At 37.7% G+C, this 27,444-nt stretch overlaps 2 protein-coding genes across 3 annotated transcripts in view; both read left to right on the top strand.

Annotated features, from left to right (window-relative positions):
• Positions 1-11,417, top strand: part of LOC138238318 (E3 ubiquitin-protein ligase TRIM21-like) — a 31,883-nt gene extending 20,466 nt beyond the window's left edge. Inside the window, exons 6-9 of the mRNA XM_069188580.1 lie at positions 4,010-4,060; positions 4,722-4,772; positions 7,127-7,153; positions 10,034-11,417. Coding sequence (XP_069044681.1) covers positions 4,010-4,060; positions 4,722-4,772; positions 7,127-7,153; positions 10,034-10,569 — 665 coding nt within the window. The 3' untranslated portion in view covers positions 10,570-11,417. The remainder of the gene's footprint in view (positions 1-4,009; positions 4,061-4,721; positions 4,773-7,126; positions 7,154-10,033) is intronic.
• A 4,725-nt stretch (positions 11,418-16,142) lies between these two features.
• LOC138238317 (E3 ubiquitin-protein ligase TRIM21-like) lies at positions 16,143-26,354 on the top strand. Of its 2 annotated transcripts, XM_069188577.1 has the most exons (10): positions 16,143-16,220; positions 17,064-17,130; positions 17,528-17,612; positions 18,119-18,137; positions 19,172-19,222; positions 19,369-19,419; positions 20,389-20,442; positions 21,090-21,143; positions 21,719-21,745; positions 25,687-26,354. In XM_069188577.1, exons 3-10 carry the CDS (start codon positions 17,610-17,612, stop codon positions 26,208-26,210), a joined length of 783 nt encoding a protein of 260 aa, XP_069044678.1. In that variant the 5' UTR covers positions 16,143-16,220; positions 17,064-17,130; positions 17,528-17,609; the 3' UTR covers positions 26,211-26,354. The 2 variants fall into 2 exon arrangements, with proteins under 2 accessions (XP_069044678.1, XP_069044679.1); XM_069188578.1 differs by lacking the exon at positions 17,064-17,130 and having other exon boundaries at positions 16,179-16,220.
• The last annotated feature ends 1,090 nt before the right edge of the window (positions 26,355-27,444 follow it).

The following is a 27,444-nucleotide window of genomic DNA, read 5'->3' as shown; positions in this document are numbered from 1 at the left end:
ACACCTTCCAAAAAGTTCAACTCTTGTCTCGTCAGTCCACAGAGTATTTTCCCAAAAGTCTTGGGGATCATCAAGATGTTTTCTGGCAAAACTGAGACGAGCCTTTATGTTATTTTTGCTCAGCAGTGGTTTTCGTCTATTTTTGCCCAGTCTCTTTCTTATGGTGGAGTCATGAACACTGACCTTAACTGAGGCAAGTGAAGCCTGCAGTTCTTTGGATGTTGTGGGGTTTTTTGTGACCTCTTGGATGAGTCGTTGCTTCGCTCTTGGGGTAATTTTGGTTGGCCGGCCACTCCTGGGAAGGTTCACCACTGTTCCATGTTTTCGCCATTTGTGGATAATGGCTCTCACTGTGGTTCGCTGGAGTCCCAAAGCTTTAGAAATGGCTTTATAACCTTTTCCAGACGGATAAATCTCAATTACTCTGTTTCTCATTTGTTCCTGAATTTGTTTGAATCGCAGCATGATGTCTAGCTTTTGAGGATCTTTTGGTCTACTTCACTTTGTCAGGCAGGTCCTGTTTAAGTGATTTCTTGATTGAGAACAGGTGTGGCAGTAATCAGGCCTGGGTGTGGCTAGAGGAATTGAACTCAGTTTTCCAAAGATGTGATAAACCACAGTTGATTTATGTTTTAACAGGGGGGGCAATCACTTTTTCACACAGGGCCATGTAGGTTTGGATTTTTTTTCCCTTAATAATAAAAACCTTCATTTAAAAACTGAATTTTGTGTTTACTTGTGTTATCTTTATCTAATATTTCAATTTGTTTGATGATCTGAAACATTTCAGTGTGACAAACATGCAAAAAAATAAGAAATCAGGAAGGGGGCAAACACATTTTCACACCACTGTATATCAGGCACAATTCAAGTGTGACACATTTCTCCTTTATTTATCTTAGTTTCCACTAGTGTGCTCTAACTCAAGTATAATTGTTGATCTTTATTATTTTTTGCTTTTCTTCAGGAGTACATGAATAAAATCCTTTCACAATATCTGTTTTGAAAATCTAAAGATCTGCATCTCCTTTCAACCATCTCTGTATGACACCCCTCCCATTCAGCTGTAGTTGCTACAAAAACACCAGCCAGTCATTTGTTTAGGCCTGCATGAGGGAATCTACATTTCTGAACAGAAGACTCTTGTGGTGTCCCAGTAGAGCCATTTTGACACTGAGCAAGCGTGGCTGCTGACAACACAGTAACTGGACCAAGGCATGCGCAGTTACAAAAAAAAAATCACCTGTGCTGTAAAAGCTCATGTTTCCTTGTTTCCTTCAAGAGCTGAAACTTCATAACTCATCATAACTCCTTTCAGGCTCTTAAAACTTAAATTTTACATCCTGCCACAAAGAGCCAGGTGATATACTGTATCATACTCTGTCATTCACTCTAGTTGTTTGTGTTTGTAGAGAAGCGTGTAGCAGAGCTTGAAGAACAGAAGAACAAACTGCAGAATGAGAGAGGTACAGTGCCCATTGCAGTTTTGTGTATTATTTCTACAGTACAAGTTTAGTTTACACAACCTTCAGTCAACTTAGAATTTTAATTTAAATGTATAGATAAGTGTGTAGCAGAGCTTAGAGAACAGAATAAAAAGCCGCATGGGGAGAAAGTTCCTGTCCAACTTGGAGTGTTATATCATCAATAGTATTTATCTACAGCAATCATTTTAAGCCATCATTTTAAAGTTTTCTGTAGCAATTTGGATTGTGCATGACCAAGCCTGGTGTTTAATAGAAAGATGTTTATTGATGTCTCTGTTACCAGAGCACCCAGATAGAAAAGACAGCCAACTACCTGGTCAGATCAATAGACCTAAAGCCACATGTTCTGGATTGTGATATTCCTGCTTTTCATTGATAAGAACAAATATTATAACCTTCACTTTAAATGTTTTGAAATGTTACTAGTCTCTATGCTTATTAATACACCTGTCCTTTGTTTATAATAGATCTTTGAGATCTTGATTTTGTTATTGAGCTTTATAATTCATATTTTAAATCAATTGTGTTTAGTCATCTGAATACTTAAAGTTGCAGCTCAATTATGCATTTAGACATGATTTACAGTGCTCATCAAATATTTTCCAGGTCGGCTGATTCCTTGCTAAATTCCTTTGCAAATATCAATTTGTGTTATAAAATACAGGAATTTATTTCTCAAATTAAACCTAATTATAAGATTTTGAGGAACATTATTGTCTCAACTCCAAAAATACTTTTTGCAAAAGTCTTATACAATTAATCTTGGCTTCACTTTTGAAAGGCAATAATTTTCGTTATAAGAGAGAGATGCATACAGTATATCCCTCGGTAAAATAAAGGTAAAATGGCATTATTTCTTAGAAAGTTTTGAAAATGTAGAATCTCTTTTTAGTGTATGAGCTAATAGTGGATTTCTCTCTTCTAGATATTGCAGTGAGACGTGCCATGACAGGTATTTCTTTTTATTCCTGTCTCAGAATTAAGGAGGAATAGTTATTATTCTTGATTTAGAACTGGAGGGGTGTACAGTAGGTATGAATTCTAGGAAAGTCACTACTGTTGTACATTTGAACAAGGAACTTCACCTAAATCACTCTAGTCACATACCCTGCTGTGTAAAGGGATGAAAATGTGTGTCACTTTGGATAAAAACCTCAGCCATATTAATCATTCAAATTGTTAAAAGGTACATTTAAAAACCAAGATTGTTTGTTTTGTTGTGCATGGACAGATGGGAAGTATGGGATTTTATTGAAAGACAAAATGGAATGGAGAAGGTAAAAACAATTTGGTTTCTGTAATATTTTACTGGACGGTTTGTATAAAAACCCCATTTACTGTATTCTATTTCATTTGAAAAATTATCAAATATATATGTTAAAGTTAAAGACAGTAGTTAGGAATAGAATCCAGGATTTCTAGGCAATTCTCAAATTAACTCCTCTTTATATGACGTGTAGGTACAGTATCTTCCTTTCTCAGGTTCAGCTGAGGGTTGCTCTGAAGTCATTCTACTGGAGTGAGCAAATGCTAACAAAACGCTAACTTTAGAATTCATTTTGTTGCACCAAGGTTTTTAAAAATTATAAATATAATTATATAATGTATAATAATTACAGGTTGTTAAGAGTTAACAGCCTGTAAGATTAATAACACCTAATTCTATGTGCCTTAGTCTGTACATTACTCTGAGTGACGTCAGATCAAATGTTAACAAGGGGACAGATGGTCTGGCCATGTGGTGATGTAGATACTGAAGACAAGAGGGAACTGAGCCATGTAGAGCAGGAGAAGGCATTATAAAGGTGTCAAGAGCACTTCTTGATATTGTCTTAAATTTCTGAATTATTAGTCGGAATGATAGGGGCCAAACCAGCTATGAACTAACCTAGAGAAGCAGAAACAGGTCTTTAAGCAATTTAGGAGGTGTCACATATTTGACTGCCTCAGGGCTTTGTTGTTCTTCAGTATCGTGACAAGTACAGTTACATCCAGTGACTCCCAGAGCCTTGTTTTTCCATCCTGGAAGCTCCATGAGTTTCAGTTGCACTGTCTGTTGGACCTCATGGACACTGACTAATTGCTCATTTAAAGGATTATATCAAATCTTGGAGTCATTAAAATACCATATGTTATACAATATGTAAACTGCATGGAGAAGTGTTGACCTCACTTGATTTTATGTGTGAATTAGTTTTACTTTTTCAGGCAAAGTACTATTTACTTTAAAATATTTCTGTGTTCTGTAAGTGTCTTGTACAGTACCACAACTTAATGCAGCTTTCTGCCATATTTAAAAAATATTCTGTTGTCAGGCTGCACTACTGCCAGGACAACAGAATATGCTGTGCACAACACTGCCAGGTGGAACACAGAATGCTTAATATGGCCTGTGGAAGCATTTGGACTGTAGCCAGAACACACCTAGTTTTACTAGGTGAATATGTAGATGACATATAGCCAGTTGTTTGGACAGGTCTCTGTTATACTCTGTTGTTTACTCCTGTTGTCTGTATTTATAGAGAGAATAACAGAGCTTGAACAACAAGTTAATGTTCTACGCACTGAGAACAGTAAGTACTGTACTATTTGTTGTGTGTTAAAACTGTAGCATTGTTAACTGAAGGTTTTGTCTGTAATAAGAACGGATATCACACTCTTGTTGAAAAGTGCAATGAATATGTGCAGTGTTTTATTAATAGTACTGTTCTAAAGTCATTTTCACATCATTTTTCATTGTTTGAAGACATTTTTTTTAGTTTTATCCATTTTTTTCTGAAACCTTAATTACACCCCCTTCATAGTTTCTGATCTGATCATAGTTTCTTAATCTCCTGCCTCCTGTCTGTGAATGACAGGTTCTGTATTCAAAGCAGCATTTTGATGAACATCAGGGATCCTATTGAACCAACTAATTACTGATTTAAAGGTATTCTGTGTATTATAGATCCAGCAATTCAGAATGCACACCAGATAATGCAGCACACTGCACCACACATACCACAATTTAATGCAGCTTTCTGCCGTATTTCAAAAATATTCTGTTGTCAGGCTGGACTACTTGTAACACTACCAGGTGGAACACTTAATGCTTAACATGGCCTGTGGAAGCATTTGGACTGTAGCAAGAACACACCTGGTTTTACTAGGTGAATATGTAGATGTCATATAGGCAGTTGTTTGGATAAGACTCTGTTATACTCTGTTCTTAACTCCTGTTGTCTTTTCTTGTAGAGAAAATAAAAGAGCTTGAACAACAAGTTAATGTTCTACGCACTGAGAACAGTAAGTACTGTACTATTTGTTGGGTGTTAAAACTGTAGCATTGTTAACTGAAGGTTTTGTCTGTAATAAGAACGGATATCACACTCTCGTTGAAAAGTGCAATGAATATGCGCAGTGTTTTATTAATAGTACTGTTCTAAAGTCATTTTTACATCATTTCTCATTGTTTGTAGACATTTTTTTACTTTCATACATTTTTTTCTGAAACCTTAATTACACCTGATCTGATAGACAGGAGGTTCATCACCTGCCTCCTGTCTGTGAATGACAGGTTCTGTATTCAAAGCAGCATTTTGATGAACATCAGGGAACTACCTACTGATTTAAAGGTATTCTGTATATTATAGATCCAGTCATTTAGAATGCATGCCAGATAATGCAGCACATTGCATTGCACATACCACAATTTAATGCAGCTTTCTGCCATGTTTTAAAAATATTCTGTTGTCAGGCTGCACTACTTGTAACACTGCCGGGTGGAACACTTAATGCTTAACATGGCCTGTGGAAGCATTTGGACTGTAGCCAGAAAACACCTGGTTTTGAATCCTGGACAGTCTTTTTCCAATTATAGAATTTAAGTTGTTTACTGTTTAGACTTAAGCTGTGTATTACAGTATGAAAAATATTAAATTAATTTAAAAAGAAAGTAGGGCTATTTTGCAAAAACAAAATTACTCAGTTTGATATATAAAAATAGTGGCTGCACCTGTAATTACATTCATGTTGAGCTGTATTCATGTGTAGTCTTTTTTTCATTAATTGTTCTGTTTTATAGTTACAAACATCATTTTTTAATTTTTAAGTATTTCAAATACATTTTCAGTTTTTCCCTCAAATTCTTGTTTCAGAACTGAGTTTGAAAATGAGTGTTTTTTATTAACAAATGTGGGTCTTATTGAACCAACTAATTATTGATTAAAATGTGTAGATTTAATTTAATATCAGAACTACAAAGACCTCAAACAACTTTATTTAGTAAAAGAAAGGTGAAATATATATGCAATGATATTGAAATAGTACAGAATGGAGCAGTAGATTGTACACCAACCTTTTCAATTTATACCTTAAGTCTTAATTATAAGGACTGTAATATTTGTGTCCAGCACAGTTATTCTTTTGACAAGTTTAATTAAGAACACTCCTTAATCTTTTGCTCTCTAAAAACTCAGGAATGATGGAAATTGGAACAACTGTTGTAAATATTGAGTTGTATTACACTGGTAGGAAATTGGCAATTTTAAGCTTTGCATTCTACTTCTCTGCCCTCATAAATTACATAGAGAAAACCCCTAAATAACACACAGAACACATTCAAACACAGTGAGATCTGAGAGCATAGTACTAGAGCTCATTCCATACATTTACCTGTGTGTTTCCAGCACACACCAGGGACACAACCAAGGATGATCTGTAGAAAAGATGTGATTGCATTTTATCACTTTGAAAGCCTTATCTTTAAAAAAGCCAGAGGCAAAGTTTGAATCCGAGGATTCCCATTAATGTTCTTGTTACCTAAATGTCACAATCGTAAACCCCTCCTCTTAAGCACTCTCCATCCCTTCCTAGTTTATTATTTATCTCCTGCACCTGCCACGGTTCCTGCCCCCATCCTATAAAAGCCAGACATTCCTGCCAATCTGGGCTCAGCTTTGGGAGGTGGATTCTTCCTGCCCCTAATCTAGTCTTTTTTCCCTGTGTCTTCTGACTCGTTTCTGGATTGTGCTGTCTGCATAGGGTCCTGAAAAAACACTTTGTGACACTAAACATCTTGGGTAGAAGAATGGTCATCTTTCTAGTTGGATTAGAGAATGTAAAATCATGTTTTCTAGGCTATGATCTTACTGCTTTCCAGTGATGAGAGCAGGTGTTATACCCTTTGTTTTTATAGGTTTTATATGAAATTAGATTTCTTTGTTTTATTAGTGAGCTTCAGTTCACATTTTGAAACAGTTTTGTCAATGATATGTTCTTGAAGTTGTAGTTATATTATTCATGACATTTAGGACCTAGTTTTTAGTGCTTTTCAAATGTTTGCTAACTAAACCCACTTTCAAATGTTAATTCCTGTATTTTACCACAGAAATGTACTTCTAATTAATCCAAATGAATAAGGTTTGAGAAACATTGATATCTAAAATATGAAAATGATTTTTACAAAAATAAAAAGGCTCTGCCTTCCATAGTTTATCTAGGATTTACTTCTGGGAAGACAAAGATTTTGTTTTAAATGGGAAATTATTTTTTTCCTTATTATAATTTAGGAAGAACCGAAAGGCCTCTTTGTTGCAAAGTTTTGAAAAAGTAAAATGTCTGTTTACTGTGTGAATTAACAGTCACTTTATCTCTTCCAGACTTGGTATTGAGACGTGCCATGGCAGGTATTTTTTTTTGTTGCCATCTATACATTTGTTCAGTTTCCTTTTAATTGAGAAAAAGTTTGTGAACCCTTTGGAATGATCTTTATTCCTGCATTAATAGCTTTTAAAATGTGATCTGATCTCTGTCATAATAATGCATAAACACAATCTGATCAAACATGTAACACACAAACAATTGCACTTTTTCATGTCTATATTGAACACATTGTTTAAATACTTTTTTCCAGCAAGGACAGAGAGTATGTGAACTCTTAGGATAATGACCTGTATTAAAGGCAGAAGTAAGGATTCTAAAGGGTTCACAAACTTTTTCTCTTATAACTGTATACAGAATATAGCTTTGTGGAGTAGTTAGGAATCTGGACTCAGACCTGAGAGGTTGTGGGTTCAAATACCATTTGAGACCCATTTGTACCTTAGAAGAAGGTCCTTCATTTGAAGCTGTATAAATTGGTTCATAGAAGTTACTTTGAATAAAAGCATCAGCCACATTTAATGAGAGTTAAAATATGTATTTAGAAACCAAGTTTATTCACATTAAGTTCTTGAATGGCCCTACAGAGACTTGTCGCATATACGCAGTGGACATACAGTACGAGATTTGAGACAAAAAATATTTTTTGGAAGGTTGTACTAGACCATTTGAATAAAAATCCTGTAAGAGTACTCCAATTGGCTTGAAAACATAACACATTTGTTTTTCAAAGTGAAAAAACAGTGGTCTGGATAATCTAGTTTTACACGAGGCTACTGGGTAAATCTAATTTATGTGAGATTATGGTTATCGTAAGGGTTAGCCCTCACAACCTTGATCAGAGGCCCCTGGGCTACACAGTTTGTAGCCCCCCCCATCTCAATTACCAGAAAAAAACAGGAGAAAATACTGTAATTCAGTGATGTGTTTAATAGCCTGCTTCCGCCGATTCAGACGTGGCACACGCAGGGAACACACACATACAAACACACTACTATAGCCTGTACTGTAAGTACAGCAATACAACCAATAAATCAGATTCACAGCCAATCTAGGAGCTGGCTCGTCATCATGATCGGCGTTGATGTGGTCTGCGACAAGGCTGGAGCTGGCTGCAACTAGCCTATCAACCGCGGTTGTGGTAGCACTGGCTGCAATGTTAGCCGTGAACTTGGGGTCAGGGTCTGGCTCAGGCTGACTGGAAAATGATCAAGCAGACTAGAAATAATCAGTCAATCTGGGGACATTTAAAGTAGATCCTGCTCACGCTGTTCTTTTAACATCTGTGCTTTCTGTTTTTACACCCCATTATCATATTATAATGAATACAGCCGACATACAGGTTGTACAAGCCGGTTGCAGTGTGGTGATGGCACCGCCTTCTACTCCCCTGCGCATAACAGGGAGGTTGGCCGCCCTGGCTGACAAAGGTCTGCTTTAGCTCAGCTGGCAATACCCCTGTTGAGTGATGCTGGGGACCTGGATTCAAGCCCAAGATCCCAAACTTAATACAATATTTTATATCTCTCATTTTGATGCTAGCCACCGTAAACTTGCACCAGAGATGACCCACTGAGTGACACAACAGTGATATAAAATCCACCAAATTATATTTGAACCGCGAACACATTGCATCTAACCAATCATCGATTCACAAATTATTCAACGTTTTTATGGACCAATGGAGGCCCACAGGTCAAGTTACAAAAATAATAATAACAATAATTCAGGCCAATCAGGGGCCCCTGTGCCGGCCTGTTCGTTAATCTTGACAATATCCCTTTTTCTCAGGACAGGGTGAGTACAGTACCCTGCAGTTACTCCATTGGATGTGGGTAGATGCTGATAAAATTAGTATGTTCATAATTCATTTGGTTGCATCTAGGTTAATTATTACAATAAGAATGATAAGCATCTTATAAGATTATTGACAACTAGATCTGTGTACCTTCAAATGCACATCAATCTGAATAACCATGGACATTTAGAATATGGAAGTCTATGATCTGACCACTTGGCAGTGTAGGTCCTTGAAGGAATAGGGCCCAGAACTATTGAGGACTGTAGTCACTACAAAGTGTCAGAGGCTGTTTTTCTTTATTGCAACAAATACATTCCAGTGCTCTTTATTTAATAAAGTGTAAAGTACACTGTCTGTTGGACCTCTTTGAGGATTTTATTAGAGCATTTATGAGATGTTCAAGTCATTAAATGATCATTACAAAGTGGACAGTATAGTGAAGTAAGGAGTTGCATTGTATATATGATTTTCTTTCACTCTTTCAGACAATGTTGTTTTATGAAACATTCTGAGTGTAGGGATGCAATGTGTGTCACCCACTGTGTCCTGCCTTAAAGCAGTGTTACACAGAAATGTATAGTCCAAGTACAGCCTTGGTCACCTTATGTTATTACCAGGAATAGGAGTTTTTGAGTGACAGTTACAGTTATGACCTAATGGCTATTCCTTATCATGTTATCCCACCTGTTAGCTATTCCTGAGATGTCACGTACAGCAGCATGTCTGTTTAAAATTCACCCAAGCCAGTTCAGGAGTGAGTATTTGAATACACATGCAATCAACATTAAACAATCATGCAACTGAAGAAGCAAACATATTGTGAAAGAGAATTAATCCATTTTGTTTCACTCAGGTGGTTGAAAAATGGTGACTTTGAAGGTCTTTACACTTTTTACTACATTCCCTCCCTGTTTCTCTCCCCATGTCGCTAGTGAAAATGAAATGAAAATGCTAGATAAAGACACAGTGAAGCAATTCCAGAGAGTATCAGAAGATGGCAGATTAACAAGGCTGATGGAGTTAGGTGTAAGGTTTCAAAAATAGTTCAGGAGATATTTGTAAGTTTTACTACATTGTCTCCTTGTTTCTCTCCTCCTGCCCCCAGTGTATGTGACCCTGGATCAGGACACAATTAACCCCTACCTGAGAGTGTCAGAAGATGGCAGATCAGTGAGGTGGACAGACCAGCGCCAGAATCTCACTGACACCCCAGAGCGGTTTGATAAAGAGCCCTATATCCTGGGCAAGAGGCCAGAGGGGATTGTGTGGGGGTACTACTGGGAGGTAGATGTTAAGAATAAGAAATACTGGGAGCTGGGAGTTGCTAAAGATTCAGTTCTCAGGAAGGGACAACTACCTCTGAGCCCTAAATCTGGATTTTTTGTTCTGAGCCTTTGGAATGGAAAAACACTAGAAGCTCTGACTGAACCTGAAACCCCCCTGAAATCAGTTACCATTCCCAAGATTGTGGGAGTCCATGTGGACTACAGAGAGATGAAGGTAAGCTTCTATAATAATGAAGATCACTCCCACATTTACACATTTGAAGAGAATATTGACAAGACAGTCCGTCCATTCTTCTCCCCTGGAAATAGAGACCAGGATCCTCTGATCATATCGGTACCAGAGCTGTCTGATTAGTCTTACAGGAATGAATGCATAATGTTTAAATAATCATTTGAAAACTCTTATGTTCAGAACTGCTTTCCATAAACTTATTTTTCTAACTAATAAACACATTTTTACTGATTATATTAAGCAGTGCAATCTTAATATGTTCTTAATTTTGCCCTTCACTTTCTCTACACCTGATCCTGTTTGGTTGTTAAATCATATAATTTATACACAGCCTTTTCTCTAAAACTAGATTAGTTTATATGAAAATGAAGTGTACATTATTGTTGAATACATTTAAATATTATATTACATAAACAGTATATTAAGTTTGAGTGTGATGAAAGAAACATTGTTCTTGGTCAATGTTGTGTTTGTTTTCCTGATAGTGAACATTTTTCAATATACTGTACATACTGTATAAAAGTGACTTTGATGTTGTCTCTGTAGATGTCTAGTTGTTTTCTTTCTGATGGAAATGAAATTCTCTAGCACTTGTTTAGTTTTTCGAATATTTTTACCTATAGAAAATAGGTAGATCATGCAAAGCTGTGAGTTACTGTGCTGTGGAGTACCAGTCTGTGAGAATCTGCAATAAGTAAGGTGGTCGATTCCCATAACAAAGTCACAAGGAAACTTTTTTGTATTTTCCCAAACTCTGAAACACTACAGAAACCTTTAAACACATGTAACATAAAAAATAAACTCCTGTTTTGCATTTACATCACATCTGCATTTTGAAAAAATTATAACAGTGGTGATAAAAATGGCCTGAATGCTGTTTTGCTCATTATCTTAATTTCAGTAACTTTGTTTTTGTATGAAAAGCCAGTATGTGGTGCATTGGCTGTATAAGAATATAAAATGTTGACATGAAGTTCCTGACCAGTGTCTGTACAGTACTTCATTGTGTTTTGGGGGGCTGGATAATGGGTGGTGTCAGATGAGGTGTAAATATGAAAAACCTTCCTGTTGTGCTCCAGATTTATTAACCAGCCAGGGTATAAATTAACACCACTGAGTAGTTCTAAGCAGTGAAAAAACAGGTACTGAAATACATTTATCTTAATTAAAGAGCTTTACATTAATCTGATTGTATAGAGTATGTAGTATAAAACAATATTTCAAGGGTACCAATGTCTGACTTAGGAATTCATGTTGATACCAGTAAGGGATGTGTCCTAAGGATGGGACCCTTATAAAACTTCACCCCCTTCTCTCTCATGATTGTATATGTTAGCAATCCTTAATAACGCTACAACTCCTGTCCACTGTCTGCAAAGCATTAACTAATGATTAAATGTAATAAAACAATATATTTGTAGTACATGCAAAAGCAAATTTATCAAATTTTGAATACTAAAATGTCTTCATGCAGCAGTTCAGATTGTACATTCATAACAAAAACATTCTATAATACTGAAAAACAAAACACACAAAACAAACGACAAGCCATCTGTCACGCCCTCTGCAGCCAGAGGGCGCTCCTACTCTGTCCTGTCCCTAGTTTCCTGCTTTGCTGTCGTTCCGGTTTCCCTCTTTCCTTGGGCTATATACAGTGGTGTGAAAAAGTGTTTGCCCCCTTCCTGATTTCTTTTTTTTTTGCATGTTTGTCACACTGAAATGTTTCAGATAATCAAACAAATTGAAATTTTAGACAAAGATAACACAAGTTAACACAAAATGCAGTTTTTAAATGAAGGTTTTTATTATTAAGGGAAAAAAAAATCCAAACCTACATGGCCCTGTGTGAAAATGTGATTGCCCCCTAAACCTAATAACTGGTTGGGCCACCCTTAGCAGCAACAACTGCAATCAAGCGTTTGCAATAACTGGCAATGAGTCTTTTACAGCACTGTGGAGGAATTTTGGCCCACGCATCTTTGCAGAATTGTTGTAATTCAGCCACATTGGAGAGTTTTCGAGCCTTAACCGCTTTTTTAAGGTCAAGCCACAACATCTCAATTGGATTCAGGTCAGGACTTTGACTAGGCCACTCCAAAGTCTTCATTTTGTTTTTCTTAAGCCATTCAGAGGTGGACTTGCTGGTGTGTTTTGGATCATTGTCCTGCTGCAAAACCCAAGTGCGCTTCAGCTTGAGGTCACGAACAGATGGCCGGACATTCTCCTTCAGGATTTTTTGGTAGAAAGCAGAATTCATGGTTCCATTTACCACAGCAAGTCTTCCAGGTCCTGAAGCAGCAAAACAGCCCCAGACCATCACACTACCACCACCATATGTACGGCGCCCTCCAGGGGCGCCGTACAATGGCAGACCCTGCGCTCTGACCCCAAGCTTCTCTCCCTGTCTCTGTGTCTGTGTCTCCATGGAGAAAAGCTGGGGTATGCGAAAAGACAAATTCCTAATGAAAGAAATTGTATAGGGCTAATAAAGAAACACACACACATATTTTACTGTTGGTATGATGTTCCGTTTCTGAAATGCTGTGTTACTTTTACGCCAGATGTAATGGGACACACACCTTCCAAAAAGTTCAACTTTTGTCTCGTCAGTCCACAGAGTATTTTCACAAAAGTCTTGGGGATCATCAAGATGTTTTCTGGCAAAACTGAGACGAGCCTTTATGTTCTTTTTGCTCAGCAGTGGTTTTCGTCTTGGAACTCTGCCATGCAGGCCATTTTTGCCCAGTCTCTTTCTTATGGTGGAGTCATGAACACTGACCTTAACTGAGGCAAGTGAAGCCTGCAGTTTTTTGGATGTTGTTGAGGGGTTTTTTCTGTCCTCTTGGATGAGTCGTCGCTGCGCTCTTGGGGTAATTTTGGTCGGCCGGCCACTCCTGGGAAGGTTCACCACTGTTCCGTGATTTCACCATTTGTGGATAATGGCTCTCACTGTGGTTCGCTGGAGTCCCAAAGCTTTAGAAATGGCTTTATAACCTTTTCCAGACGGATAAATCTCAATTACTCTGTTTCTCATTTGTTCCTGAATTTGTTTGGATCGCAGCATGATGTCTAGCTTTTGAGGATCTTTTGGTCTACTTCACTTTGTCAGGCAGGTCCTATTTAAGTGATTTCTTGATTAAGAACAGGTGTGGCAGTAATCAGGCCTGGTTGTGGCTAAAGAAATTGAACTCAGCTTTCCAAAGCTGTGATAAACCACAGTTGATTTATGTTTTAACAGGGGGGGCAATCACTTTTTCACACAGGGCCATGTAGGTTTGGATTTTTTTTCCCTTAATAATAATAACCTTCATTTAAAAACTGCATTTTGTGTTATCTTTGTCTAATATTTCAATTTGTTTGATGATCTGAAACATTTCAGTGTGACAAACATGCAAAAAAATAAGAAATCAGGAAGGGGGCAAACACTTTTTCACATCACTGTATACTGTAATACTGGTGTGGGTCTGTTACTGATTTTTTTATTTTATTTTTTTAAGTTGAAAAGGATACAAAGGCAGGCTCAAGTAAAAAGAAAGAGACAGAATTCTGTCAAAGACTACTTACGATACCAGAACATGACCATGAGCACATCCCCATTTAAGTACAGTTTCCTGTTTCACAGGGCTGAAGAGACTGCAAAGTCTGGAAAGGAAGAGATTTCAAGGTTGGTATCACTGATAGAAATTGAGGGGTGTCTGGGGGTGAAGCAGTGGTGAGAATTGAGGGGTGTCTGGGGGTGGAGCACTCAGGGGAACGAATCCTTCAATAAGCACTTTTTATGCCTCCATTTGTATTCATGAAGCATGCCAGATTTTTTTATTTTAATTTGGCTAGGTCAACAAGGTCTCCTGTTTTTATAGTGATAGAGCTGCAATCTCTGCAGGTGCTTCTGTAAAGTGTGACGAATAAGAATTATAACATTCTGAGCCAAACAAGACAAAATTTCCATCTTCCCCAACTCAAGCTGAAACTAAATCGTGAAAACCCCATCAGATGCTATTTCTTTCATGTTTAACGAAAATCCAGTAAAACATGGACTTTAAAAATCACAGTTCCATTTTCTTTACCAAATATATATTGTCACACCTTTGTGAAAATTAATGATTATGAAAGAGCATGTGTAATGTCTTTTGCATACATCAAGTATAATGCTCTCATTGAGCATTCCTCTGTAAAACACGTCTTTTTCATAATTTTTGGGAAAAGCAGAAAAGACACAGCTTCACAAATTTCCTTTTGTTTTCTTGGTGTGAACCAGTGGAAACGTAGACAGGTTGTTGCCTAATCTTTAATAGATTTAGAATGATTTAACAGTAAGACTTATACCTATTACTGGTTTACAGTCGATCTTTCTATAAGCATGAAAAACAAAAGTTTTAAGACTATGCTTATACTAAATACATTTTATCTTGGATTTACACAGCAAACGACAAGAAACGAGTAATTTGAAGGAGAAAGAAACTGACAGTGACGGGTTCGCCGAGAATAGACGGGAAGTCAGGCTCATGTTTAACTAAGAACGGCGCTTTATTAATCGGACGTGCGTCCGCCACAGCAACCACAACAAAGGGAGGGAAAGGGAGAGGCAAATAAGCTACAACACACTTGGGGTCAATTCGGGAACAGTTACACAGTATAGGGTGGTAATTGGGTACAAACCCAGGGACTGTGCACACCTGTTCCACCAGAGGTCAGCTACACTTGCCAGTAGCTCTCCTAGTCCTCGCCCTGGCCACCACTACTTCCGTCCCGCCCCTCGCCGAGCACCCCAGCAGGGCGCTCTTCGGCCGCAGCGCCAGGCGAAGGCTCTACAATATAATGACATGCAGCCTTTTCAGTAGAGATAAACTGGTATCGTTTCCCAACGACATAAAATCCCATTTCCAGTCCGCAGTGATACTGTACGCTTAGACCTATTTCTTGGGTGTAATGCACCTGACTGCGTGAGGGCTGCAACACACAGTATGACTCACTATGCACTAAATAGTGAAATCGCAACGATATTTCCGTTTTTCTATGGGACCTCCAAGCCATTTGGCAAACTACACAGAGATAAAGTACAGCCGACGACAGGTAAATGAGATGAGTCAAGCAGAAACAGATACGTCCCATTTTTCATGGTGTTTCTGACACTCACCTTAATCTATAGTATAAGAACAATACTTATACTATAGTATAAGAAAAAAGAAAAAAGTGCGGAAAAAAGAACTGTGGAAACAGGAATGCAGCCCTCAAACCCAGAAACAATTAGTTGCAGGACGTACTGTAACACAAGATATACTTCACACCTTCTTCAGGTGCGAAGGCTCCACAGCCGAAACGTAGAGTTGTTTTTTCTTTTCCTTTTAGCATGGAATAAACCTTTACCTGTTCCTTTACATTCCTACGCAGGCTCACGCAGCTACAGTACCTACTTGAACTTCTAACAGTTAAGACGAAAGTCCTGTTGGTAGGCATGTGTTAGCCGCCGTATCTCGTTTAATCACAAAAAGTGTTGTTTTTTTCAGTGGCCCTAATAAACATCCGTACCTTTACTTATTTTGTATCTTAACCTCCGGAGCTGAATGGGAATACTGGAAGCATACGTGAGACATTGCGTGGGTGTGGGCCACGGGATTGAACGTAGTTTCGGTCCTGCGTTTTTTTTCCCCACAGGTCTGAGCGTGTCTGCTGTTGCTGATCCGGTGTGAAGGAGTTGAGCTGTCTAACACAATCTCGCTACCTGCAGCAGAGCTGTATTCCTTCCGCCGGCTGATCCCCTTGAACAGAAACAGGTAACAAACGATCCTGCATTAATATATCGCGGCTCATCTATCCGCATGTGTTTTCATTGTAAACAAAATGCCTAGTTTATGAATTACCACTAAACGACCGCGACTTAAAATAACTCAAGGTGATTGACTGACTGACAGTGTGGTCCCGACTTTTATTTTCTTAATGCCAAAAATTTGTGCAGTGTAGTGACAAAGAACACGTTCAGTTGTTTTCGGGAAATAACGCTTTCTGTAAAGCTTTTCAGAGACTGTTTGCCTACAGGTGTTTTTTTCCGATTTTTTTAAAATGAAGATGTAGGGGTGATGAGCGCTCGACAGCAGGTTTTGGGAATCCGAGGCAATAGAGCTGAGACAGATGGTGGGAATCGCGTTCAAGAAACATGGTAAATCGTAAATCGGGGCTATTTACACATCGTAAACATGTGTAAATATCCCCTGCTCTGTGAGAGTAATTTAATCACAGGGGATACAAAAGAAACGTTAATTTCAGAAGCCTTTGTCTATAAGAAAGTGGAGATTAAATATTTCACTTTCATGCCATGATGAAGTTAACAGTGTCTTTTCTGTGAAGAGTTTCATTTAGGTTAAATCTTAACCAGGGGAGCTCAGCCGAAATTAGTCAGAACAGGTATCGTATTGAGCTGGAGATTTTACAAATCTTCAGGGACAGAAATGGCACTAAAGAGAAGGGTTAAGATCGAGGACAGGGATTCTGTAGAACAAACACGGATAACCCGCTCCTCCTACTTTCCTGGTCACTGAGCTGTGCATGAAAGTTGCTCGATGTTCACAGAACGGTTAGGACATCCGCGTACTTTTAACGCCCGGCTGTCTGTCCTGTAGTTAGAGCTTCTTTTAACTGGAAGAAGAGACGCACAATCTCAAGGAGTGCTCAACTGTTGTACAGTAGGTGAGTCTTGGTGAAGTACCTTTAAAACCGTTATTGACGCAGTTTGTCTAACCTACCTAGTGCGAACACGCTAAAACGTAACTGAACAGTGACGAAATGTCCTGCCTCAGTTCCTACTCCTCAAGCACGAGAACAATGAACCCCAGGAAGAGCTGTAATGCAGGTGTACAGGCATTGTAGCATTGGTAAAAAGTAAAAATGTAAAAGTTTTACACTACCCTATTTATAAAATAGACATCGTAAACTCAAAAACAATGCCCCCAAAATAAACTAAATGTGTAGCTGTCTGTAGTACTTGGGATCCTGAAATACTTGTGACACTTTCTTAATTATTTTGTGTTGGTAGTAATTTAGCACGAGGACAATTTACCAATTTATCAATGTTATTGCATTACAGAGAACTCGACATACTTGTTTTCTCAACATATTCAGTTTTTTTTCCTGATTTTGAGTTCCCAGAGCTGAGACTCTTCTGAATAATGGTGAGTTTAGACCAGTAAAGTTGAAGCTTTTGCAAATATCTTAAATTTAGGAATTTCAACAAAGCAGGCTGGAAATAATATTAATTTGATGTGATTTGTATGGAATATGTATCCAGTGCTTTAAGATTGTTTTTCTTTAATACAATCTAGACATTCACTTATCTAATCAATAGAGATTCTTTATCCATTTCAGGAGGTTTGGTGCAATAGATTGGTTTTCCATGATAAAGATATTATTTTATATTTTATTTACATGAGTCATATTGTTTCCTAATTAATGAAATACATTTTAAACAGCTGTTACAGAGCACTTCGAGAAAGCCCTAATATGAACACAGTGAAGAAATTGTATGCACTTCTTTTAACTCATTCAATGAGACAATCATTTTTTAGTCAGAAAGCTGGTCTTAAGCAGATTAGAAATTAATTAAATAATGATAATAATATTAAATATTAGATTATTAAATAATGATCTGATATGATATTCCTTCCTCTCATTTTCATAGGATTGTTGTGGATTTGGTGGTAAGTTTTGTAAAAGATTAAACTCACGAACTAACACAAGCTGTTACCATAGTGTAAGACATCTTTCATATTTTTATAGGCTTGGCTGAGTAAATGAGAATTTTTCAAAATCATGAGAATTCCATAAGACTCAGTGATCTCTGCACAATACTCTTTGTGTATGTAATCAGCCTTCATTTCAATGCTTATTTTTACATCTACATAAAATACAGTTCATTATATATTATAAATGTTTTTAATCCTGAAAATATCAAAATATCACATCAATTATCAATTATGTCATTAGTTTTATGAGTACAGAAACGAGATGATTATTAAACTAATTATTAAACCTGTGAGAAGTCATGTTCTCACTGAGCACTGTATCATGCCATTATGGAAGAGAAGATTATTGAATTCAACTCTGTCTGAAGACTAAAGAATTTCAGTACCTGCAATGAGTTTCTTCATGACATCTCTCAAAGTCAGAAGGATGACAGTGAGTGGAGATACAGTATGATCACACTTCAGTATCTCCAGTAGGATTTTCCCATCCGCAGATGTTAGACTCTATGTATTTTTAAACAAGAGCCTGCTGTTTATCTTCCTCAGTGCTCCTGTCCCTGGTCTCTTTACCCAGGAGACTCTTTTACTTTTTAAATATAAATGCCTCATTTGGACTGATTGTGCCAACGTCTTCAAGCAGTGTTAACACAAAAACTTAATCTCTTCACTGTCTCTAATGAGAAAGATTTCAGGTCCCTTCACCTATAACATATCAATATTTTGGCTCCTGTTGTCTGTAATTGTAGAGAGGAAAATAGCAGAGCTTGAAAAACAGAATAAAGATCTGTGTGATTATGAAGAACTGTTCTGTTTCCAGTGTGTTTGAAGTGTACTGTCATTAGCAATGGGGTTCTAAAGATGTAGGAACAGATGTTACACCTTCTATTAGATTAATGAAGTTATCTTTTACTGCTAGACACAACTGCCCTCATCACTCACTGATGACTGTATCATGCTCTGTTCTTATCTCCTGTTGTCTGTATTTGTAGCAAGAATAGCAGATCTTGAACAACAGAATAAAGAGCTGCATGATGATGACAGTAAGTACTGTTCTGTTTTGTGTGCATTTGAACTGTAGTATCATTAACAGTGTGGTTTTGCAGGAATACAGCTGCCCTTAGTACCCATGTTCTCTCCCAGGAGTGTATTGTGCTCTGTTGTTAACTCCTGGTTTCTGTATTTGTAGAGAGGAGAATCTCAGAGCTTGAGAAACAGGTTAAACAGCTGTACGATGACAGTAAGTACTGGTGTATTTTCTGTGTGTTTGACATGTAGCATCATTAACAGTGTGGTTGTACAGTACAGTCATAAGAAAAGATATTACACTTTCTGGGTTACCACAGTGGTGCAGCGGTTAGCATTGCACTGTCACGCATTCCACATGCTCTCACAAATGCCGTCACATTCCCAAGCGCATTTAAACAGACGCTCACGCCGCAACTAATCTTCCTATCGCCTTTCACTTCCGTCACTATTTTAACCCTCCTCTTTTCCCTTACCTTCGCTCACTATTTCGGATTCTCCCTGGAGCTCCCTAGTGCACGTCCCCTCCTTCTATAGCTTGTTCTGTTCTTTACTTCCTGACTCTCGCTTGATTCTGACCATGTTTCTGCCTTTGCGGTTTTTGGATTGGTTGCCTCTCTGTATTGTATTGTTTTGACTGTCGCCTGCCCTTTGGATTTCAGGAACTAGGACTTGTTTCTTTTTTGGCAGCCTTTTCTATCTGGATTATCTTATTACTCCTCGGGAAATAAGCCTACTTGAGACCTGCACAGGGTCCTTATTTTCAGCATTCAAAATTGCTAACATGCTGCCTCTAAGAGCTTGGGCCCTGGGTTGCTGTCTGCATGGAGTTATTTTCTCCCTGTGTTCATGTGAGTTTCCTCCAGGGGCTCTAGTTAGCTCGCATATTCCAGAGACATACTGGTAGGTTAATTGGTTTCTGGGAAACCTGGCCTTGGTGTGGGTTTGTGTCATTGTGTGCCCTGCCTTGCCCCTCTTGCTTGCCGAGATAAGCTCTGTCTCCCCCCTGACCCTAAATTGGAAGGAGTAGTTAGAAAATGGATGGATGACACATTCTGTTACATTAATGAGGAGTTTTTTTTTATTGTTAAACACAGCTACCTCAGTACTCGTGTCCTCATTGAGGAGTGCTCTATAGTGCTGAGGATGCTCTGTTGTTAACTCCTGTTCTCTGTATGTGTAGAGAGGAGAATAACCGATCTTGAACAACAGAATAAAGAGCTGTGTGATGAGAACAGTAAGTACTGATCAGTCATCTGTTTGTCTAAAGTGTATTATCCTCATTTTACAGTCATGAGAACATGTACAGTATGAAACATTATGTTTTGTTAATCACCCTATTGTGCTTATATAAATATGCTGTAAAAGAGTATTTTAATAGTTAAATAGTAAGTTTTGTACATCAATCCATCTTGTATACCTGAACACAGAAATAAGTGCTCAGTTAGTCCTGACAAGCACAATATTCCTGGTCTTTTCTGCCTGTAGCCATTTTCTTAAATGCTATATATTTCACAGCATAATTTATTGCTGGAGTCTGCTTCACCTCTGAAGGAGAAAGCAAGGGAGTCAGAAAAGTGGCAGGAGCTGTAGTATTTAACATGAACAACAGCTCATCGTTGATTGACTATATATTGGGCACAATTCAAGTCTGGTATATTTCTCCTCCATTTATCTTAGTTTCCACTAGTGTGCTCCGAGTCAAGTATCATTGTTGATTTTTATTTTTGTTCTTATGTTTAGGAGTACGTAAGAGTCAACTGTGAAACTTTACATAATAACTACTTTCAGGCTCTTAAAACCTTAAATTTTACATCCTGTCACAAAGAGCCAGGTGATATACTGTATCATACTCTGTCATACTCTTGTTGTTTGTGTTTGTAGAGAAGCGTGTAGCAGAGCTTGAAGAACAGAAGAACAAACTGCAGAATGAGAGAGGTACAGTGCCCAGTACACAGTTTTGTGTATTATTTCTACAGTACATATTTAGTTGACACACCCTTCAGTCAACTTAGAATTTTTAAATTTATAGATAAGTGTGTAGCAGAGCTTAGGGCTTAGGAGAAATTTCCTGTTCTACTTGCAGTGTTATATCATCAATAGTATTTATCTACGGTGATCATTTTAAGCCATCATTTTTAAGTCTTCCGCAGCGATTTGGATTGTCAATAACAAACACAGGTCTGAATGGAGGGATGTTCATTGATGTCCCTCTTACCAGAGCACCTGGATAGAAAAGACAGTCAACTTCCTGGTCAGATCAGTAGCCCTAAAGCCACATGTTCTGGATTATGATATTTCATTGATATGCAATCCTTTTCATTGATAAGAACAAATATTCTTACTGTACCTTCACTTTAAATGTTTTGAAATGTTACTACTCTCTATGCTCATTAATACACCTGTCCTTTGTTTCTAATAGACCTTTGAGATCTTGATTTTGTTATTGAGCTTTATAATTCATTTCTTAGAAAGTTTTGAAAATGTATAATCTCTGTTTTTATCTCTTCTAGATATTTCAGTGAGACATGCCATGGCAGGTATTTCTTTTTATTCCTGTCTCAGAATTATTATTATTATTATTATTATTATTATTATTATTATTATTATTATTATAATTATTATTAATTTTGTTTTAGTTTATTCAAAGTTTTGAAATAAATACAGGTTTGTTCAAGGTTTTGAGGTTATTTTCAATTTTGATTTGACAATGATGCACTGGTCTGGAGTTACAGTTATTACTCTGGACTCAGAACACCCTGAGGGTTGTACAGTAGGTATGAATTCTAGGAGAGTCACTACTGTTGTACATTTGAACAAGGAACTGAATCACTATAATCACATACCCTGCTGTGTAAAGGGATGAAAATGTGTCACCGGATAAAAACCTCAGCCACATTAATCACTAAAATTGTTAAAAGGTGCATTTAGAAACCAAGATTGTTAGTTTAGTCATGTATGGGATTTGATTGAATTACAAAATGGAATGGAGAAATTAAACAATTAGGTTTCTGGAATATTTTACTGGACGGTTTGTATAAAAATCCCCTTAACAGTATTCAATTTTATTTGAAAAATCATCACATTTATATGTTAAAGATAAAGACAGTAGTCGGAAATAGAATCCAGGATTTCTAGGCAATTCTCAAATGTACCCCTTTTTATATGACGTGTACAGTAGGTACAGTAGTTTTCAGTAGGTTCAGCTGAGGGTTGCTCTGAAGTCATTCCACTGGAGTGAGCAAATGCTAACAAAAAAGCTAACTTTAGAATTCATTTTGTTGCACCCAAATTTTTAAAAATATAACATTATAATTATATATAATCATAATTATAATAAGTACAGGCTGTTAATATTTACATCTAACATCTAATTCTGTGTGCCTTAGTCTTTATATTACTCTGAGTGACATCAGATCAAATGTTAACAAGGGGACAGATGATCTGGCCATGTGGTGATGTAGATGCTGAAGAGAAGAGGGAACTGAGCCCTTGTGGAGTAGGAGAAGGCACTGTAAAGGTGTCAGGAGCGCTTCTTCATAGTGGCATGAATAACTGAATTATTAGTCATAGGGGCCAAACCAGCTAAGAACAAACCTAGGGACACAGACATAGGTCTCTAAGCAATTTAGGATGTGTCATACATTATATTTGGCTGTATCAGGTCTTTGTTGTCTCCCAGTTGTTGTTGTGACAAATATAGTATATTCCAGTGACTCCCAGGGACTCGTCTTTCCATCGTGAGTTTCAGTTGAGAGAGAGTCATTATTATCCCCAGGGGTTTTACAGCAGCAGTGTTGCTGTGCAGATGGACAGAAGAACATAAAAACAGGAACAACAATATATATATATACATATTTGCATAGAAAGTCAAGTGTTAAGTAAGGATAAAGCTATTGGTATGAATGAGAACTTAAATCTGTTGATTTTGGAGTTGGGGAGTCGCTATCTGCGTTCTGGTGGGAGTAACTGGAAGATATTAAATAAGGGGTGTGAAGGATCATCACAGATGGATTTTGCTTTATGTCAAACACATGGATGATAGGTGGAGGAGAGGGCTGGAAGATCAGCACCAACGACCTTCTGACATGTTTTCACCAGTTTGTTCTTGCCTCTCAGATTAAGGTTGCAAAACCAGCAGATCAGGGTAAAAGTTATAACAGTTTCAAGGAAGGACCGGTAGAACAAAACCTACCTATGAATCATTGATCTTAAAATAGTTAAGCTTCCTTAAGAAAAAAAGATGCTTTTGACTTTTTCAGAGGATCAGGTCAGTATTGTCTTCAAAGTTAAGCTTGGAGTCCAGGACAGTCTCCAAGTACTTGTAATGTTTTACTAGCTCCACTAAATCTCCCCCCCATGAAGGTTAGGGTGGGAGTGTTTTTCCTGAAGTCAATTATCATGTCTTTGGTCTTGGACAGATTTAGCTTGAGGAAGTTTTGTTCACACCAGGTGGCAAACTCATCAATGATCGGTCCGTGGCTCCACTCGTTGGCTTGCAGCAGGCTAACAATGACAGAGTCGTCTTCAAATTTCATTATGTGTCTTGAGAGTTGCAATTGTTTGTGTATAGGACAAAGAGTACGGGAGACAATACACATCCTTGGAGGGACCCAGTAGAGGAATGCTTTTTGTTGGATAAAAGGTTGTTGACTCTCATCCTCTGAGTTCTGTCTGTTAGGAAATCAGTAACCCAGCTGACGAGATTGAGATCAAGACCAAAGTTTGATAGCTTAGTTGCCAGTAGGTGAGGTTTAATACAAATAAACGCAGAGGAGAGATCCACAAACAGCAGTCTAGCATGGGTCTTGTTTCCCTCAAGGTGTTGGAGGACAAGATTGAGAAGGCATGCTGTAGCCTCTTCCACCTCCCTATCTGCCCTATTAACAAAATGTAATGGATCTAGCTGATCCTTAACTTTGGCCACAATCTCATTTTTCATCATCTGTTCAAAACCTTTAATAACAGATTAGAGGTGAGGGATATTGGTCTGTAATTATTGAATGAACTGGGAGATTTGACTTTTGCTACTGGGACAACAACTGATTATTTTCACACCTGTGGAACCTTTTGTTGGGTTAATGACATTTGAAAAATAAAAGAAAAGATGCCACACTGCTGTCTGGCACACCTTTTCAATACTCTACTCCCCACCGAATCAGGACCTGGACTCTTCCTCTCCTTAATCTGCCTGAACCATTTACAAACCTTAGACTCATCAATTCTAACTGCACGATCAGAGATCCTGGCTCTGAACTCCCTAATTTCATCAGAAAAATCATGTCAAACCAAAGATAAAATTGATTCAGATCATTGGCAAAGATTAATCTGATTTGCCACCTATATTAATACTGATGCCTCTATTCTTGTGCATTCCCACCATAGACCTAATACCCTCCCATGTAGAGCATGAGTTATCCTTATGTATTACTTCCTCCACTTTATCCTTATACCTATATTTAGTCTTATTAATCTCTCTTTTGAAATCTTTTGCACTTCTTTAAACAGAACAGTGTCACCTTGATGGAAAGTGATTTTTTTTTTCAAATTCAGAACTGACTTGAGAGATTTGGTCACCCAGAGCGAGTTAGGCTATAAATTGCAAGATTTCAGAGGAATAACGGTATTTTCTGAAAAAAACAACAACGCATAACTGGTGATTGTATCTGTCAGCTCATCGAGATTAGAGCACGAGTGATTAAAAAATGTCCCAGTCCATGCACTTGTAGCAGTCCTGCAGTTGCTGTATGGAGTCCATGGTCCAGACCGACAATGCTCTGCGTTCGGCTTTACCTCTCTTCAGGGCAGTTTTGTAGGTCGGAATCAAATGCACTGATTGTTGGACCTCATGAACACTGACTAGTTGCCAGAGATCAGAGACCACATTTAAAGTGTTATATGAGACTTTCAAGTCTATGAAATGTCAAGTGTTATAAAATATATAAACTACATAGAGAAGTGTTAAGGTCACTTGATATCTGATTCAAGGTTAGAGATTCAGTCTAGTCCCTTTCTTTTAAGCCCCAAAGAGAAAGTGTTGCTGGATAAGGACATTATGAACCCGTAACTGAGAGTTTCAAAAGATGGCAGAGCAGTGACCTGAAATTGATTATGGTTAGAGATTTTTGTGACTCAGATTGTCCAGGAATGGAGACTATGAAAATCTTTGCACTTTTTACTACTGTACATAAACCTTAACATCAGTGTGTCATAAGATGGCAGATCCTTGAGGTAGAGTTAGGGTTAGCTGGTCAAACAATGGAGACTGAAAGTCTTTCACTTTCACTACATTCTCTCCTTGTCTCCAGTTAAAAAAATCTGAAATAAAGACACAACGAAGCCCTACCTGAGAGTTTCAGAAATAGCAGGAAATAGTGAGGCTGATGGAGTTAGGGTTAGGATTTAATTTAATTCAGCTGGTCAAGGAGGTCTTTGCACTTTGTACTACATTGTCTCCTTGTTTCTCTCCTCCTGCCCCCAGTGAAAGTGACCCTGGATCAGGACACAATGAGCCCCTACCTGAGGGTGTCAGAAGATGGCAGATCAGTGAGGTGGACAGAGCAGCGCCAGCATCTCACTGACAATCCTGAGCGGTTTGATATGGAGCCGTATATCCTGGGCAAGAAACCAGAGGAGATTGTGTGGGGGTACTACTGGGAGGTTGATGTTAAGAATAAGAAATACTGGGAGCTGGGAGTTGCTAAAGATTTAGTTCCCAGGAAGGGTCGAATAACTCTGAGCCCTAAATCTGGGTTTTTTGTCCTCAGCCTTTGGAATGGAACAACATTGGAAGCTCTAACTGGCCATGAAACCCCTGTGATCTCAGTTTCCATTCCCAAGAGAGTGGGAGTCCATGTGGACTACAGAGAGATGAAGGTCAGCTTCTATAACGCTGTAGATAACTCCCACATTTACACATTTGAAGAGAAGATTGACAAGACAGTCCATCCTTTCTTCTCCCCTGGAAATAAAGACCAGGATGATCTCACCATAATCATCACCTAGGTTGTCTCACTAGCTTTAAAGCAAAGAATGGATAACTTATTCTTTTATGTTCAAAACTGCTTTCCATAAACTTATCTTTCTCACTCATTAACACATTTCTGCTGGCCTTACTGAGCATTTCCTCTGAAACAAAGTTATTTTAAACATAACATTTATTCATTTTACAATATGTTTACATTAGAGAAGTATGTTAAACATTGTTCCTGGTCAATGTGGTGTTTATTTTGCTGACTTATCAAACCTTTAATCAGTATATGTTGTACTGATTTACAATTTACAATCGAGATGGTTTCTCTCTAGAAGTACTATTTGGTTTCTTTCTGTTTAAAATGAAATTCAGTAGGACTTGTATTATTTCTGAGTTTTGTTTTAAATTGATTTAATTTGTTTTAATTGATATATCAATTGATTGATATAGGAAATATGTATACCATGCAAAGCTTTGAGATGTTTGAGATATCTGTGTTGTGGAGTACAACATTGACACATTCACATAAGTCTGATGGTGAGAATCTGCAGTTAATAAGATGGTTGTTTCCCATCACTAAGCAAACATGAAAGTTTGTTTAAAGTTCCCAAACTTTGAATCACTACAGAAACCTTTAAACACTGAGATGTTTAAAGAGATGAGTGAGATAGAAATGAAGCAATATACTCCAAAAACTGGAGCACCTGGAGGAAACCCACACAAACACAGGGAGAACATACAAACTCCACAGACAGCACCCAGGTCTGGAATTGAAAACAGGGCCCCAGAGCTGCAAGTCAAATGTCTAATTAAACAAATGTCCAAAAATTATTTAACTAAAATAATTATTTTAGAATTACTAAATTAATTTTAGTAAGACAAATGATGTCTTTATTCTTGTGTAATTATTTTACTAGCACTGAAAAAATACAATTTTACTAATCACTAACTGGAACCATTGGGCAGCTGGAGATGAAGGTAGAGACAGACCATGTTGAAACATGAGATCAGTAACTCCTGAATTATTTGTGCCATAATGAAAAAGTCAAAGAGTAGAGGATTTCATCATATTAATCAAAGAAGAAATAAAGTACAACCATGATTGCTGTTGACACTATCACTATATGTAAGTACCCTTATTAAAAGAACAGAATTGTTTCTGTACGAACGTTTGACAAATACCTGCAGATAAACATCACCACTTCAACCCTCTTAGACTAACTTGCATAATAATACGTTAATACGTTAATACGTTTGGGCTGATTG

The sequence above is a fragment of the Lepisosteus oculatus genome, chromosome 4, assembly GCF_040954835.1.
Source record: "Lepisosteus oculatus isolate fLepOcu1 chromosome 4, fLepOcu1.hap2, whole genome shotgun sequence".
Lineage (NCBI taxonomy): Eukaryota > Metazoa > Chordata > Actinopteri > Semionotiformes > Lepisosteidae > Lepisosteus > Lepisosteus oculatus.
The sequence above is the reverse complement of the archived record's forward strand: the minus strand, read 5'-3'. Positions and strand labels throughout refer to the sequence as shown.